Genomic DNA, 16328 nt, shown 5'->3' with positions numbered 1-16328 from the left:
AGCATCACTGGGTGGGGATACGAGCAACAGCTAGGATTCTCAAGACGGCAGGTGATGCTCTGGGGACCATAGGGTCTGGAGTTGGGGGTCCCTCCACTCTGTGTCCCACTCAGGGGATGGGGGAGAGTCAGAGCAAAGATAAAGGAGATGCCTGTCAAGCTGACTGTGCGTGTGCTATGCATTCATATATGTAGGATCTTTGGGGATATATGGCGTGCACACATGTGAACAGGCAAAAATAATGAGTCAGCTTGATGTGTTGGTACACTCGCGCCTCTCTCTCTCTGTGTGAATGTGCCATGTTTCCTGGCATGTTCGCAGCAGGTGCTGTCGGAGCCCTGCCCGTATACCCTCCCCTGCAGGCTGACCCCACAGGCTTTCAACGGTAAAGACTGCAACTTTTTGCCTAAGGTTTACTCGACCATCCAAGTCCTCTAAGCCGGTGTGCTGGGAAGTGACACCCCAGGAGCCAGAGAAGCTTCATATGCATTTGCGAATACGTTCAATGTCATTTCACGCAACACGCAAGAACGTGAGCGTGCTCATAAGTGCAAACGAAGGTGTCATGTGTGTTCATACGTGAAGAGGTAGACAGATACGTATTTGCATGCTATTTGTGCATACGTCAATGTCAGAATGAGAGTGTCGTCGTTTGAGTTCCCTCAGAAACAGACCTTAAGACAAAGATTCAAGTGTGTGGTTTATCTGGGAGATGAACCCAAAAAAACATCAGGAGGAGAGTGAGGGAGGGAGGGGAACAAAAGAGGGAAGGAAGCCAATCATGGTAACATGTCATCAAGCCAGTTACCACCGTGGGCAACTGGAAATTACTCCCGCCAGACACGTGGGGGAAAGAGGGTAGAATACTCTTCAGTTATCCCAGCCAAGGGGCGAGGGAGCTGGGTATGTACCTTCCAACGCCCGTCCATCATTGATGGAGCGCTTTTCCAGCCTGCCCTGCCGGCCTGCAGGGCCTCTTGTCCAGAGAAAACCCTCGGGCAGTGTTGCAGGGGGTGGCAGTTGGCAGTGAGCTGGTGGCAGGGGATGGTGCTTGCCTGGCATGTGGGCGGGACACGGATAGCTCGTGCCCCCCACCCCGCGCTGTGTCCACGTGAGTGTGCACGTGTGTAGAGGTGAATGCGTGTGCCCTGGTTGGGTTGCCTTGCATATCTGCAGGTACGTGGAAGGGCATGTGTGCACATTTGTGTGTGACAAAACGCAGCAAGAATGCTGCCTCTTTGGGAAACAACTGCCCACGTGACTCAGAGAAGTAATGGAAGGCGAGTCAGGACACCTGCCTGGCCTGGTAACCTGGAGCCAGCCTCTGTCCATCTGGCCTCAGTTTCCCCACCTGTACATGAAGGGAGGGACTCTGTGCTCCTTGGAGGGTCCTTCTCCATGCGCCCACCCCAAGTGCTCTGCCTAGCCCTGCCCCCGTCCCCCTCTCCCTACAGGCCTCCATTCCAGAAAGAAGGGAGAAGGACAGCTTGGAGCCACAGATGACAAAGAGCTGGGGCCCGTACCCCTCAGAGGAGATGAGGGGCAGACACATCCCTCCCCAGGGGGTGCATGGGCAGGATTCTCCCAGCCCAGCTCCGGAGGTCTCCCCAGGGGCCGTACCTGGTTCGAGGCCCACGCCTGCTTGTCCGTCCAATCCCTGTGGCTCCGCACGTACCACCACTGGATCTCCAGCGAGTAGGAGGGGGAGCCGCTGCCGCGGAAGGAGCAAGCCATCTCCACATCCTCGCCCGTCCGCGCCGTCATGTCGTGGGGCGTCTCTGTGAACAGCGCTGTTCGGAGAAACCAGGGGAGGAGAGGTCGGGGCTCAGGAGACAGGAAGGCGGGCGGCACGGGGCCAGGCGAGGGGTGCAGAGGTGGACAGAGTGGAGCAGCCAGGCCTGCGGGTAGGGCTGGTGGCCTGGCTTCGAGAGGGGCATCTTGACAAGCTCCACAAGGCTGGGCAGGGGGCTGGGCGCCAGCAGCCGGCACAACTGGGAGAAGAAGGAGTAGGTCCTGGAGCGTGGTATGGCCCACGAGAGCTGGGCCTTGATCCCGGAGCCCGGGCACTACAGAATTCTCGAGAAGGGAGTCATGGACACATCACTGGTCAGGGAGGGCTTGGTTGGAGGGTGGGAACAAGGAGGCCAGGAGGCCAGGGAGGAAAATGCCATTTTCATCCATTCTTCCAGATTCCTTCCAGCTGTCCTCGCCCTGGGTTATTCCAACCCCAGTGAACAGCATTCATCACTGTCTTTGCAAAACCAAATCAGACCCGGCCACCACCACCCAGAACCCTCCCTGGTCTCCTCCGGACCAGGCTGGGGCCCTGCCCGCCTCCTCCCAGGATCTCCAATCTATCCTGTGACTGTGCCTCACTTTCCCACCTTGCTTTTGCCCCCGCCCCCAGCCATTCCCAAAGCCTGGAATGTTCTTTCCTTGGTCCCTCTTTGTCTGGAAAGTCACTCAAAGCTCAGCTCAACTTGGCCCCTCAGAGAGCCCTTCCCTGCCCTCTGGGTGGGTTTCCTGCAACTCCCCACCTCCCAGCATCTCTTCACTGCATTCACTGCTGGTCACAGCTGCATGAGAACAGGGACCAGAGCTCCCCCTGGTACACACTTCCCGGCACCCGGTAGGTATCCTGAGCCAGTGATACATTCCCATCTTCTCAGGTCCCCAGGGAGCGGTGGGAGCCACATGGGCCTCCCTTCCCCCAAGCAGGGTTCAGTTTCTACACCAAATCCCCAAGCAGGCAGTTCCCCAGACCCAGCAGGAGCCCCACCCCCGCCACCCCTGCCAGGCGGCCAGGTAAACGCGGCCCAGCACCGCTCCCCGCCATATGTTCTGTCTCTGTCTCTCCAAACAAATACTGTCCTGAGATGTAATTAGAATTCCTTCCTCTTCTCAGGAGAGATTATCTCGTCCCCGAAAGACGCCTGGCAACGGCAGGTCACCCACAGAATGTGCCTCCATCAGTTCCCCACATGCCCACCTTGCAGCCGCAGCCTGCCAGGTACCCCCACCCGCGGGCAGACATGCCCACCTCACAGCCCCCAAGGGTCCCTCCCAGCCCTTCCCAACCCAGCTGGGTTCAGGGCAGGAGGAAGCAGAACCTCCTCTGGGGGCCGCCTGCCTCCATCTCCTCCCCAAGATCCCGAGGGATCGACCGACCCGCTCCTGCTCTTTCTACTCTCCATCTAGGGTTTCCAAATGGAGCTTGACTCCAGCTTCTGGGCTCCGAGAAAGTCTGCACCATCCCTGATCTCCAAGGTCACGGGTTCAGGCGGCCCACGGTCTCTGAGGTTTGGGAGGGACTGGCTGCTCTTGCATAACAAACCCGTTTAAGAAAAATGGATGTTGGAGTTCCCGTCATGGTGCAGTGGTTAGCAAATCCGACTAGGAACCATGAGGTTGCGGGTTCGATCCCTGGCCTCACTCAGCGGGTTAAGGATCCAGCCTTGCTGTGAGCTGTGGTGTAGGTTGCAGATACTGCTGGGATCTGGTGTTGCTGTGGCTCTGGCGTAGGCTGGTGGCTGCAGCTCTGATTAGACCCCTAGCCTGGGAACCTCCATATGCCATGGGAGCAGCCCAAGAAATGGCAAAAAAAAAAAAAGAAAAAGAAAAAGAAAAATGGATGTTGTTTGAGTTCGTGAACCCGTGCCAGGTGTGGTGTTCGGTCATCTGAGAGCTGGGGCTGTCCTTATTCCCAGTGGGTGGGGGACATATGGCTCTTGGAGAAGGGTACCTGCCCATCCCCCCTTTGCCTTCCGCGTGCCCAGGCCCCAAACTGTAGAGTCACACTTCCCTCTCTCCTTCCTTCTCTTCTATCCCCCAGTTCGGCCTCTGGGGAACCCATGAGTTCTGCCTCCAGAACTGATCCGGAATCCGGCCCCCTCTCCCCCTTCCTCTGCCCCACACTGGGCCGGCCGCAACCAGCTCCACCTGTAATAGCGGGGTACCCTCCTCACTGCCCCCCCACCCCGCCACCTGTCCTTCTTGACCATTTTCAACACAGCAGCCAGAGGGAATTCAGCAAAATACTAATCTCTGACTCTTTCCTCAAAACGTTCATGGCGCCCTTGCCTTAAGAGTAAAAACCAAAGCCTTTCCATGGCTGACAGGCCCTCCGTGTGCAGGCCACTCCCTGTTTTGTCAGCTTCTATTTCCCCCTCACTCACTCCATTCCTGACCCAAGGCCTCCTCGCTGTTCCTTGAACATTCCAGCTGAGATCCTACCCCAGGACCTTTGCACTTGCTGTCTCCTCTGCCTCGAACGCTCTTCCTCCAGATCCCCACATGGCTCCCTCCCTCCCCTGCTTCAGGACTCTGCTCAATTGTCACCTCACTTAAAACTGCATCTCTCACCCCAACCCAGTGCTTCGAATCCCTCTTCTCTGCCAACGAACTATTAGTGCTGACTGCTAGAACTTTCTGCAATGAGAAAAATGTTCTATAACTGAGCTCATAGAGTAGCCACCAGCCACATCTATCTGTTGAACAGCTGAAATATGGCTGGCGTGAATGAGGAACTGAATTTTAAGCTTTATTTATTTATTTATTTATTTGGTCTTTTTGCCTTTTCTTGGGCCGCTCTCCCTCAGCATATGGAGGTTCCCAGGCTAGGGGTCTAATCGGAGCTGTAGCCACCCACCTACGCCAGAGCCACAGCAGCGCAGGATCTGAGCCGTGTCTGCAACCTACACCACAGCTCACGGCAACGCCAGATCCTTAACCCGCTGAGCAAGGCCAGGGATCGAACCCACAACCTCATGGTTCCTAGTCGGATTCGTTAACCACTGCGCCACGACAGGAACTCCAGCTTTACTTTATTTAAATTCATTTAAATTTAAGTGGAAATGACCATTTGTAGATAATGGCTACTAAGCTGGACAGCATGGCTGATACACTTGTTTTATTTATGTTTATAGTCTTCTCTCCCTTTCAGGAGGCAGAGGCTGTGCCTGTCTTGTCTTGGCACATAGTAGGAACAGTGCTTGGCACATAGTAGGTGCTCAATAAACACCTTCTTGGATAAACGAATGAAGAGACATGGCTGGTAAGTGATGGGGCAGGGTCCAGAGGGAAGAGGGTCCTGGTCTGAGTGTCCTGGGCCAGGCCCAGCCCTCCGTGCCTTTCCTGATGCTGACTTGCCAGCTGGAGTGGGACTGAAGGGGGCCACTGAGGACCTGAGCCACCAGGAGGGGCTAGGAGGTGATCAGAGTGAGCCATTGGCCCCCAGCTCTGAGACAGGGGTTTTCTGCTCTGATCCAGGCCCCTGCCCCCCCAAAGCCCCCTTTGCAATGAGGGGAAGGAGGAGAGGGGCGAGGCCCCCTAGTTGGATCAGAGGTAACCAGTGGGGTGACCCTCCTGGCCAAGAGGGACACAGCTGTCCCTCCAGGTGCCACTGCCTGAGCCACAGAAATCAGGAAGTACCCACCATTTTCCCTCCTGCAAATGGAGAAAGTGGTTCCAGAGCTCCTGGGGGCAGGGCTTGCCCATCCCAGGATCACCCAGCGAGGAGGGGCAGAGCCAGCCCTGGAACGTGGCCTGTGACTTGGCCACAGCGCTTCTCCTCCCAGAGTTGCGTTGAGTGAGGGAAGGACATCTGTCCAACAGGAGGATGGGAAATGGTACAGGGGGCTCTCATGGGTGAAAGGAAGGGCAGAGGGGGGCTGTCGTGGCGGGGGAGGTTCATCGGGGTGACCTATGGTGGTGCTGGCCTCCATCTACCCACACTCAGCCTCCTCCTGCCCACAGCCCCTGGCCAGCTGACTGAAACCCCCTTGACCTGGGCCCACCAGACTTTTGGTTTTTTCTAATGGTTGCACCTGCAGCATATGGAAGTTCTTGGGCCACGGACTGAATCCAAGTCACAGCCAAGACCTATGCTGCAGCTGCAGCAACTCCAGATCTTTTAATCCACTATACCGGGCCAGGAACTGAAGCCATGCCTCCACAGAGACCTGAGCCAATGCAGTCAGAGTCTTAGCCTCCTGCGCCACAGTGGGAACACCTCACCAGCTCTTCTTACTGATGCAGAAAGAGAGGTTCAGAGAGGGCAATATCTGGCCTGGGGCTACACAGCAGCCCAGGGTCTGCAAGGTCAGGCTCCAGGCTCTGAGTCCACGGCCAGGCCCTCTCCGCCCCCAGCAGCCTTGGGGGAGGCCCCCAGCACCCAGCCAGCACCTCTCCCCATGCCTGAACCCCAGTAACAGTCACCTAGAGGGTGCCGTTCGACAGACAAAATGCAAACCGTGCGTGCAAGGGACATGCGAAATTTTCAATTTTCTGTAGCCACATTTTAAAAAGGAACGAAAAAAAAATTTTTTAACAGGTGAAATTAATTTTAATCATTTATTTTATTTAACCCAAGCTATCAAAAAATTATTTTAACATGTATAAAAATTATTAATGAGATATTTTACATTCCTTTTTGTGCGAAGTCTTGGAACTCCAGCATGTATTTTACATGATTACAACACAACCCAATTTAGACTAGCCACATTCCCACTGCTCAGTTGCCACATACGGCGGGCATCGTGGCAGGTGGTGACTCTGTGCCAGCCTCAGCTCCCCTCCCCCTCACATGTCCCCATGCCCCAGAGGAGGCAGCCCAGGCCCAGCATAGGACACCCTTCCAAGGCCACATGGCAGAGCTTGGATTTGAACCCAGGCCTGTCTCTGAAGGCCATGCTCTTCCCAGAGAATTTAAACTCTCTTTGGTGGTAGGGCTCTTTCTTTAAAAAGAACAGTCCCAAATAGCCAACTTGCCCTGGAGCTGCCCTGGGTAGGGAGTCTGGGTGATTCTGGGTGCAAAGGCCTGGGCAGGTACAGAGGGAATCACGGGAGGCTTCCAGGAGGAGGTGGGCCAAACGGTCCTGAGCTGGAGGGTAGAGGGGCATTGGCTGGGAGGATGGAGAGAGAATCCGGAGCCAGGAGAATTGGCTGTAGGTGCAGCCACCAGCTCTCCCTCCCCATAGTGGGCCCTGGTCCCCTCAGACCCTGCCGAAGGTGCTTGGTGGGGGTGGGGAGAAGACCCCCTCAGATCCCACTGGCTCCATCCTCGGTGGTCAAGGGGGCAACGCGTCCTCAGGACAAGTGGGAAAACCGAGGCTCTTGGCATTTGATGGCATTCCTGAGTCTCCCTGTTCAGAGGGAGCAGCATGAAGGCTCTGCTCCAAGGAACCCTCCCCTCTCCCCCTCCCCCACCCAGAAACACAGGCCTGCGGCCTGGGAGCCTGAGAGGAGGGACTGAGCTTGTTTCTGCCAAGACTTGCTGTGTGACCTTGAGAGAAGTTCTCCCCCTCTCTGAGCCTCCGTTTGCTCCTCTATACAATGGGCGTTAGTCCTCATGGTCTGAGACCCCCACCAGCTCAGACATCCTAAGGGGGAAAGTGCCTCAGCCATTGGGAAGGGGAGGGGTCCCTTGCACTTGGGAGAAGATGGCAAGCTGTGAGGAGGTGGTGGCGTGTCAGCCAGGCCCTGAAGGATGGGTGGAAACTGACAAGCCAAGGCAGAGAAGAGGGATGGTGTGAGCCAAGGAGGAGGAGGGAAACCCAGGGAGCTTTGCTTAAATAAGAATAATCCACAGCATTTATTGAGCGCCTAATGCATGCCTAGCGCTATGCAGACACTGACTCTAAGTTTCTAATCCACTCACTTCCCATTTGACAGACGAGGAAAATGAGGCTCAGAAAGGTGACACAATTTGCCCAGCATTCACATGGAGCTGAATTTTGAACCTAGATCTGACCAGCAGGTGTGACCAAGACCCCAGCATCCATCAGCCCCCATCAGAATTTGGTCTGAATTATCATGTAAACTTCAGCCACCAGGCTCCACATGTCTGCATCCCATTTGCACACCTCCAGAGATGGGGAGCTCCGTTCCTCCCGCCTCCACTCAAAGTGCACAGCTCTAATGGCCAAGAGGTTCTTGCTCCCTCTCTAGATTCTGTCATGAGGACACAGCATCAGCACAAAATCCATGTTAATTTTTTTTTTTCTTTTTAGGGCCGTACCTGTGGCATGTGGAAGTTTCCAGGCTAGGGGCTGAATTGGAGCTTCAGCTGCCAGCCGACACCACAGCCACAGCAACACCAGATCCAAGTCACATCTGCGACCTACACACAGCTCACGACAATGCCAGATCCTTCACCAGCTGAGCAAGGCCAGGGATTGAACCTGCATCCTTGTGAATACTAGTCAGATTCGTTTCCACGACGGGACCTCTTGATCCACATTAATTTCGATGAAACCATGACAATGAGGATGGTCTCTAAGAAATATGGAGTAGCTGTTGGGTATGTGCCAAGCTCTGCACACACATTTTCTGATGCCCCCACCAGGAGGCCATGGGGTAGGTGTCATTAGCATCCCCATTTTTCAGATGGGGAAGCTGAGGCTCAGAGAAGTGGAGTGACTTGCCCAAGGCCACAGAGGAAGTGATTACATTTGAACCCCGTTCTAGAGGACTCAGGAGTGGGAGCCCATAACTTCTAGACCATGCACCTCTAACCTTCCCCCTCATCTCCCCGTCAGCATCCCCACTAAATCTGGGACATGAAAATCCTCTCTCCTATTTGACTTCCTCCCACCTCTGAGCCCTCCCTCCCTGTTCAGGTAACTCCTCACAGGCTGTCCCCAGGGAGGCCAGTATAATTATAGATTTTTGAGAAGGATGCAATTGCGCTCTCCAGCCCCGGGGCCTGAGCAGGGATGGGCTCACTGGGCAGACAATTAAAATGGCTTTCGACAAATTAGGCTTCTGCAGGAGAAGGAAAAAGGGGCTTGACTGAATGCAACATCTTCTTCTTTTTAATTGGGGGAGCAATGTGTGAATTAACCCCAGGCCTGGCTATCAGGGCATCATCTGCTGGAAACAGCACATGGCCCTGGCCTGAGTCACTGAGTTTGGCTTCTGGGAGACGCAGGAGATGACCCAGAAGATCTTGCCTGCCCTTCAAGAGCAAGACCCTGACCTTTTTCCGGACCTTTGAGGCCCTCGTTCAGCATAAACTTGCAGGGCTTGGCCTCAGGCCCAGATTGGAATCCTGTTTCTTCTAGCCCCTAGCTGTGTGACCTAGACAAGCTCCTCTCCCTCTCTGAGCCTCAGTTTCTTTTGCTGAAAGAAGGGAAGCATGAGAGGATGAAGGGCAGGGCTACACAAGGCAACACATACCTCATGCCCAGCACATAGTAGGTGCTCGACAAATTGCCCTCCCTTCTCTCACTCTCTAGCTCAACATTCCACATCTCCAGAAATATTTTTAAAAGGTGCTTCTTTGTAGCCGCATCAGATTATGCAGTGGATGCAACATCTGTATTTCACTCACATCTGGACCACGAGGCCGCTCATCCATCAGTCCTTACTTAGCTCCTCTCTTTCCTCATTTGTCCCCAACAGCCACCCCTGCCAAGTCAGCGGGATTCATGCAGGTCGGGGTGGGGGAGGGGCTTGCCCACCAAGGCAGCCACAGCACAGCCCCCACCTCCCTCCATCTCTGAGCTCAGGTTCCCCATCCCAGACCCTCTGGTCCAGCCCTAAATCTCCTTCCTCCCTCTGCACGTCCTTCACTGCCCTTCCAATCTTTCTGATTGGTGATGGCCTCTTCCAGGAAGCCTTTGGGGACTGGACCCCAGCCCACCCATCAGTCTTTGTCAGAGTGCAAGCCGCATTCCCCTTGGGGACTAGTGGGCACCTCCTAGTTAGGGGCACCAAGGCAGAGCTGGATCTAGTCAGAGGATAGAGAGGGCCCCTTGATCACCTCTAGCCCTGGCCCATCTCTTGCCAGGACATGCTATGTCACTGCCTGCTCAAAACTGCCAATGATGAATGGATAAACAAAATCAGTGCCTCCATATAATGGACTATTATTCAGTCTTTAAAAAGGAAGGCAGTTCTGACACATGCTCCAATATGGATGACCCCTGAGGACATTACGCTAAGTGAAAAAAGCCAGTCACAAAAGGACAAATACTATATGATGCCACTTCTCTGAGGTTCTGAGAGAAGTCAGATTCATAGCGACAGAAAGCAGAATGGTAACCGATGGTGGAAGGAGAAAGGGAGAACTATTGTTTAATGCGTACAGAGTTTCACTTTGAGACCATGAAACTGGAAGTGGATAGTGGTGATGGTTGCACAGCAACCTGAATGTATTAGATGCCTCTGAACTGCACACTTAAAATAATTAAAATGGGGAGTTCCCATCGTGGTTCAGCAGAAACGAATCTGACTAGCATCCATGAGGAGGCAGTTTCCATCCCTGGCCTTGCTCAGTGGGTTAAGGATCCAGCGTTGCCATGAGCTGTGATGTAGGTTGCAGCCGTAGCTGCAATCGGGTGTTGCTGTGGCTGTGGCATAGGTGATGGCTCCAGCTCCGATTTGACCCCAGCCTGGAAACCTCCATATGCTGCAGGGGTGGCCCTAAAAAGACACACACAAAAAAATGAAAATGGTAAATTTTTCATTATGGGTTTTTACCACAATTTTAAAAGTCCGCCTCCCATGGCTTCCCAGCCCTGCAGCAGAGGTTTTCATGCAAAAAAAATGTCCCTGGACTTGTGCCTGGGATGCTCCTCCTGCCCCCACATCCATGGGGCCCCCTCATCTCTTTCAAATATCACCACCTGTGTCTTCCCTGCTCCCCTCAATCCCCCTTTCCCTCGTATTCTCCCTTACCATTTATTAACATACTATATTCTCACTTATTTCTCTCATTCACTGTCCATCTTCCACCTAGAGGGGGAGCCCCTCGAAGGTAGGAGATTTTGGTCTGTTTTGTTTACTGCCGCATCCTGGCAGCTAGAACAACACCAGGCACTTAGGAGGTGTTCATGAACACTCTGCTGTTATGACACAAGACTCACGCAGCAGCTCAGGCGGAAGGCAGAGAACTAGGCTGGGGTGGGAGCCCTCCTCTCACTGGCCCACTGGAGTGTTAGATGGCAGGTATTGGGGTGTCTATGTCTCCCCCACCTGGGAGCTCCCCCAGGGCAGGGCTCCTGCATTGCTCAGGATGGAGCCGGCACATGGGAGACGCTGTCAGGCATGTGCTGAATGAATGAATGAGTGAATGAATGAATGAATGAACAAAGTGAGAAAGGAAGGTTCGACAAGAACTCAAAGGACTTAAGTTAGAAACCGTAAGAAAAAAAAATGAGACATGGGCATCATTCATTCATTCACCCTGTCATTCATTCATGCAACATTTATTGGGCACCTACTGTGTGCCAGATTAGTGTCTGTGGGGAGCTGCACCCATAAGAGTCGACATATGAACATAACCAGGGAGGTCTTGATCCCCAGCTGGGCAGCCTTCCCCTCTCTCCCTCCCTCTGGATCCCATAGGTCCTCAGGATCACCAGTGCCCAAGGCCAGCCTGGCCCACTGGGCCCAGCCGAGGGGCTGCCCAGCAAACTGACAGGCAGGCTGGAGGCTCTCCGAATGACCCATAAAGTTGTCATGTGAAATGCGACCAAGAGGAGTTCTCCTCGTGGCGCAGCGGAAAGGAATCCAGCTAGGAACCATGAGGTTGCGGGTTCGATCCCCAGCCTCACTCAGTGGGTTAAAGATCCAGCATTGCCACAAGCTGCAGCATGGGTTGCAGATGTGGCTTGGATCTGGCATTGCTGTGGCTGTGGTGTAGGCTGGCAGCTGTAGCTCTGATTCCACCCCTAGCCTGGGAACCTTCATGTGACTCGGATGCTGCCCTAAAAAGTAAAAGAAAAAAAAAAAAAAAAGAAAGAAAAGAAATGCGACCAAGAATGAACAGGGCAATAAGGAAAGGCTGACGATTCCAGGAAGGGCTGTGGCTGCTTCACCAGCAGCAACCCTGCACCTTTGAAGCCCGGGGACCAGCACCATCAATGCTGCGGCATCATCTTTCCGACTAGAGGCCCCCTAGGAGCCAGCAAGTTGAAGTGCCTGTTCCCAAGTATTCTCCCAGCGACCTTGCAGGGCAGGGGTCACTGTCCCTTTATCACAGGTGGGGAAACCGAGGCTCAGAGAACCTGGGGGCCATCAGGGCCAGTCCCCTGCCCTGGTGTTGAAGGAAACCCCCCTATGTGGCAGGCACTGTGCCCAGGACCCCGCTGCATCCTCCCAGAGACGTGACGAGGTGGTGCTATTTATTAGCAGCCTTTTCACAGAGGGAGGTCCCCAGGGTCACTGCCTGAGATCACAGAGCATGAAGAGACAAAGATTTCAATCTCAAGGCCAAGTGCAGAATTTCCCCACCCAAACCTGAGTCCTCATGGAGCTCCCTCTCCCCTTCAGCTCAAAAGTATGAAGAGCTGGGGGCCATTTCCAGGAGGCCTGCTCTGTGCCCAGCTCGGCACGGTGCTGGGGCCAAAAGGGTGTGTGCCACAGGGTCAGGAAGGCTTGAGGCCACCTGAACTCCCAGCTGGGAGGCAGAATAGGGGAAGGGCTGCCCAGGGAGTGTTCACAAGGAAGCCTCAGCTCATAGGTGAATTTCAGAGCTCCCGAAATAGGCGATGTAAAGGTCCAGAAGAGGAAAACCTAAGGAAGTGGGGAGGGAAAGACCCTGGGGACCAGGAAGCCTGGCGGTGAAAGGGAACCCTGAGCGCCTGCCCCTAGATGGGCCAGGGGAGGCACCCAGGGTTCTCTGGGTTCCCTCTGGGCAGCCCTGGGCCCCTGGCAGGCGACCTGCAGCAAGAGGGATTGAGGTCTGAGTTATAAGGCTGTTTCATCTTGGAGTGGACAAGTTCTCCTCTTCGCAACAAGTGGAAGGTGGGGAGTCCCTAGGACTTGGTGCTTCCACCACTGCGGCCCAGATTCAATCCCTGGTCTGGGAACTGAGATCCCACATCAAGCTGCTGCAAGCAGGAGAAAAAAAAAGAGAGTGAGAGAGAGAGAGTGTGTGTGCATTTTATACAAAAGCTTAAGGGACAGCAGTGTGCCTTATTGGAAAGATGGGGGCCGGAGCATACAGTTGGGGCTCAAGTTTTCTGGGCAGAAGGAATGAAAAAGATCAACTTTCATGGACCCCAACTCTGGGCCAGGTCTGGTGAGGGGCTTCCCAAGAGGCTCAGCCAGGCCCTGACCCTCAAAGGGCCCATACTCCACGGGAGCAGCAAACACACAGACCAGTGACTGTTGTTTGCACAACAGCTGGGACTGGGCCTGGCTCAGCACATACAGTTGTTCAGGCTGTGCACCATTCACGTAGCCATGGATCACAGTGCTCCCAAGAGATGTGCAGGGCACAGCTGTATGCAGAAGCTCTGGATGGAGATGCATGTGTGAGGAGAGGAAAAGGCAGGCCTGTGTCTCCCTGGGGAATCCAGGAGGGCTTCTAGGAGGAGGAGACATGATTGAACTTGAACACTGAGTGGAGTCTGCACAGCCAGGGGTGCTCAGGACAGGAAAGGGCATACCAAAGAATTTCCCAATTCCAAACTTTTGGGGACCGCTTTTACCATTTCTGCAGAATCCCTGTACCACCTGCACTATTATTTAGTATTTACTTTCAAAGCATCTTTCCCTTTTTACTTAAATAAATTCGGCTTAAAAGGAGATCTTTATTACTGCCATAAATGGAAAATCAGCATCACTTGCCATAAAGAGAGGGTAACTGTAAAAATAAACACTATGAAAACCAAACAGCTTTTCGTAAATTCTAACCAGGGAAGGCTGTGTGCTGAAGGCTACAAGCCTCAGTCCCCGTTTCCTCTCATTAACAGAGGAGACTGGTAAGAGTTAGGCGTTAAATTCAGAGCAGCACCAAGCAGACTTTCTTTTTTTTTCTTATCAGGGCCACACGTATGGCATATGGAGGTTCTCAGGCTAGGGGTCAAATCACAGCTCCAGATGCTGGCCTAGGCCACAGCCACAGCAACGTGGGATCTGAGCCACACCTGTGACCTACACCATAGCTCACAGCAATGCTGGATCTTTAACCCACTGAGCAAGGCCAGGGATCGAACCCACGTCCTCATGGATACTAGTTGGGTTCGTGACTGCTAAGCCACCCCAGGAACTCCCCAAGCAGATTTTCTTCTTGATTAGAAGGGCTTGGGAAGCGGGTCCAGCTGATGTGTGGACACCAGTGGGCTGTCACCTCCACCACCATCGCTGGCTCTGGCTCCCTGGGCCACTGGCCCAGTCCCATAATTCATCTTTAGTCGGCACCTCCAAGACCTTGCTCGCTCTGGCCTGTAGACCCAGACGCCTTTCCTGTCACTCACCTGCTCCGAGCAGCATCCTGATTTGCCCCAAGGTTCCCTGTGCCTTGTGCATGGACAGGACCCATTTCTGGATGGAGGAGACATGAATTGGAGCTCACAGAGTGAAAGAGATGAACAGAGGGCTTCCTTGCAGCTGTGCTGCTCAAAGCCGGGAAGTGACTTCTTGAGGCATCCGTTTCCCTCCCCCCACATGGGGAAGAACATTATTTTTGTATTAAAACAAACATGAATATATTATGGCATAGAATACAGAATTCATGCATTTTGAATGAAAGAGGAGACATCAAAGAAATGTTGCCTTTGGTGGGGGAGCTGTTTACTCTCCTGCATGGGGAGAACCCCTCGCCAAGGGCCTCCGTCTGCTCTGATGGGAGATGCCTTCATCTCTGCAGCCTCAGGCTCCTTCCGTAGACCTCACGCATTGGAGTGTGGATGTGTCAGCCAAAGGGGAGGGGGATCACGAGGAGAGAGAGGGACTGGGGAAGGCTGAAGCCCAGGATTTACAGGGTGGCGCGGGGGCGGGGGTGGGGGAAGCAAGCTGGGGCTCCGCCCGGATTTGCTGTGTGGCTTTGTATAAGTCACTTCACTTCTCTGGGCTTCGGTTCTCACATGTGTCATTGCTTAAAGGCTTATTTTAAGGATTAACTGAACTAATGAAGATGAGGAGCCTGTTTCAGTGTTCAGGGCACAGCAGGGCCTCAACACCCACTCGCTGCTGAGTTTTAGAGACACAAAAGCACGATCACCCCAGTAGGGTCTCTACCCAGCCCAGGGTGATTGCCCATCCAATGACAATTAGACCCGCCAACACTTTCGAGCACTATATGCTAAGTATGCCATACCTCAGTTTCCTCATCTGTAAAATGGGAATAATGATCACGACCACCTCAAAGGACTGTTGCAAAGATTAAAGGCCTTAACATTTATAAAGTGAACAGCCTGATATCAACTATGTGCTTATAAAGTTGTGTTTTTTATTTTTTTATTTTTTTGTCTTTTCTAGGGCCGCACCTGCGGCATATGGAGATTCACAGGCTAGGAGTCTAATCAGAGCTGTAGCCGCCGGCCTATGCCAGAGCCACAGCAACGCGGGATCCCGGCCAGGTCGGTCTGCGACCTATACCACAGGTCACAGCAACGCCGGTTCCTCAACCCACTGAACGAGGCCAGGGATCGAACCCGCAACCTCATGATTCCTAGTCGGATTCGTTAACCACTGAGCCGTGACGGGAACTCCATAAAGCTGTTTTTATTTATTTATTTATTTATTTATTTATTTATTTATAATGGAAGTGAAATTCACATAAAATTAACCATTTTATTTTATATTTAAGTGGGAATGGTAAAGTGGGTGGGTTTTATTTTTATTTTTTAAAATATTCTTCCTTACACTTTTTTCAATTAATTTCTATTTTATATTGGCATGTACTTGATTTACAATGCTGTGTTAGTTTCAGGTATAGAGCAAAGTTATTCAGTTATATACATGCACATATCCATTCTTTTTCAGATTCTTTTCCCACATAGATTATTACAGAATACTGAGTAGAGGTCCCTGTGCTCTACAGCAGGTCCTCGTGGGTTATCTATTTTATATATATATATAGTGTGTGTGTGTGTGTGTGTGTGTGTGTGTGTTAATCCCAAATTCCTAATTTATTCCTCCTCCCAACCTTTCCCCTTTGGTAACCATAAGTTTGTTTTCTAAGTTTGTGAGTCTGTTTCTGTTTTATAAATAGGTTCATTTGGGAGTTCCCGTGGTGGCACAGTGGAAACAAATCTGACTAGGAACCATGAGGTTTCAGGTTTGATCCCTGGCCTTGCTCAGTGGGTTAAGGATCCAGCATTGCCGTGAGCTGTGGTATAGGTTGCAGATGTGGCTCGGATCCCGAGTTGCTGTGGCTGTGGCATGAGCCAGCAGCTACAGCTCTGATTAGACCCCTAGCCTGGGAATCTCCATATGCCACAGGTGTGGCCCAAGAAGGAACAATAAATAAATAAATAAATAAATAAATAAATAAAAATGTACAAGTCAGTGGCATTGGCGCAACTTCTATCTAGCCTCCCATTTTCATCACCCCAAAACGAAACCCTGTGCCCATTAAGCATTGACTCCCCAGC

The 16328-nt window shown here is 52.9% G+C and overlaps 1 protein-coding gene across 1 annotated transcript in view; it reads right to left on the bottom strand.

The window, feature by feature from the left end:
- VSTM2L (V-set and transmembrane domain containing 2 like) overlaps positions 1 to 16328 on the bottom strand; it is a 41290-nt gene that overhangs the window by 12044 nt on the left and 12918 nt on the right. Inside the window, exon 2 of the mRNA XM_003483954.4 lies at positions 1621 to 1790. Within this exon, the coding sequence (XP_003484002.2) occupies positions 1621 to 1764 (144 nt within the window). The 5' untranslated portion in view covers positions 1765 to 1790. The remainder of the gene's footprint in view (positions 1 to 1620; positions 1791 to 16328) is intronic.

This window comes from Sus scrofa, chromosome 17 (assembly GCF_000003025.6).
Source record: "Sus scrofa isolate TJ Tabasco breed Duroc chromosome 17, Sscrofa11.1, whole genome shotgun sequence".
In the NCBI taxonomy this organism is placed as follows: domain Eukaryota; kingdom Metazoa; phylum Chordata; class Mammalia; order Artiodactyla; family Suidae; genus Sus; species Sus scrofa.
This window is presented reverse-complemented; position numbering and strand designations above follow the sequence as displayed.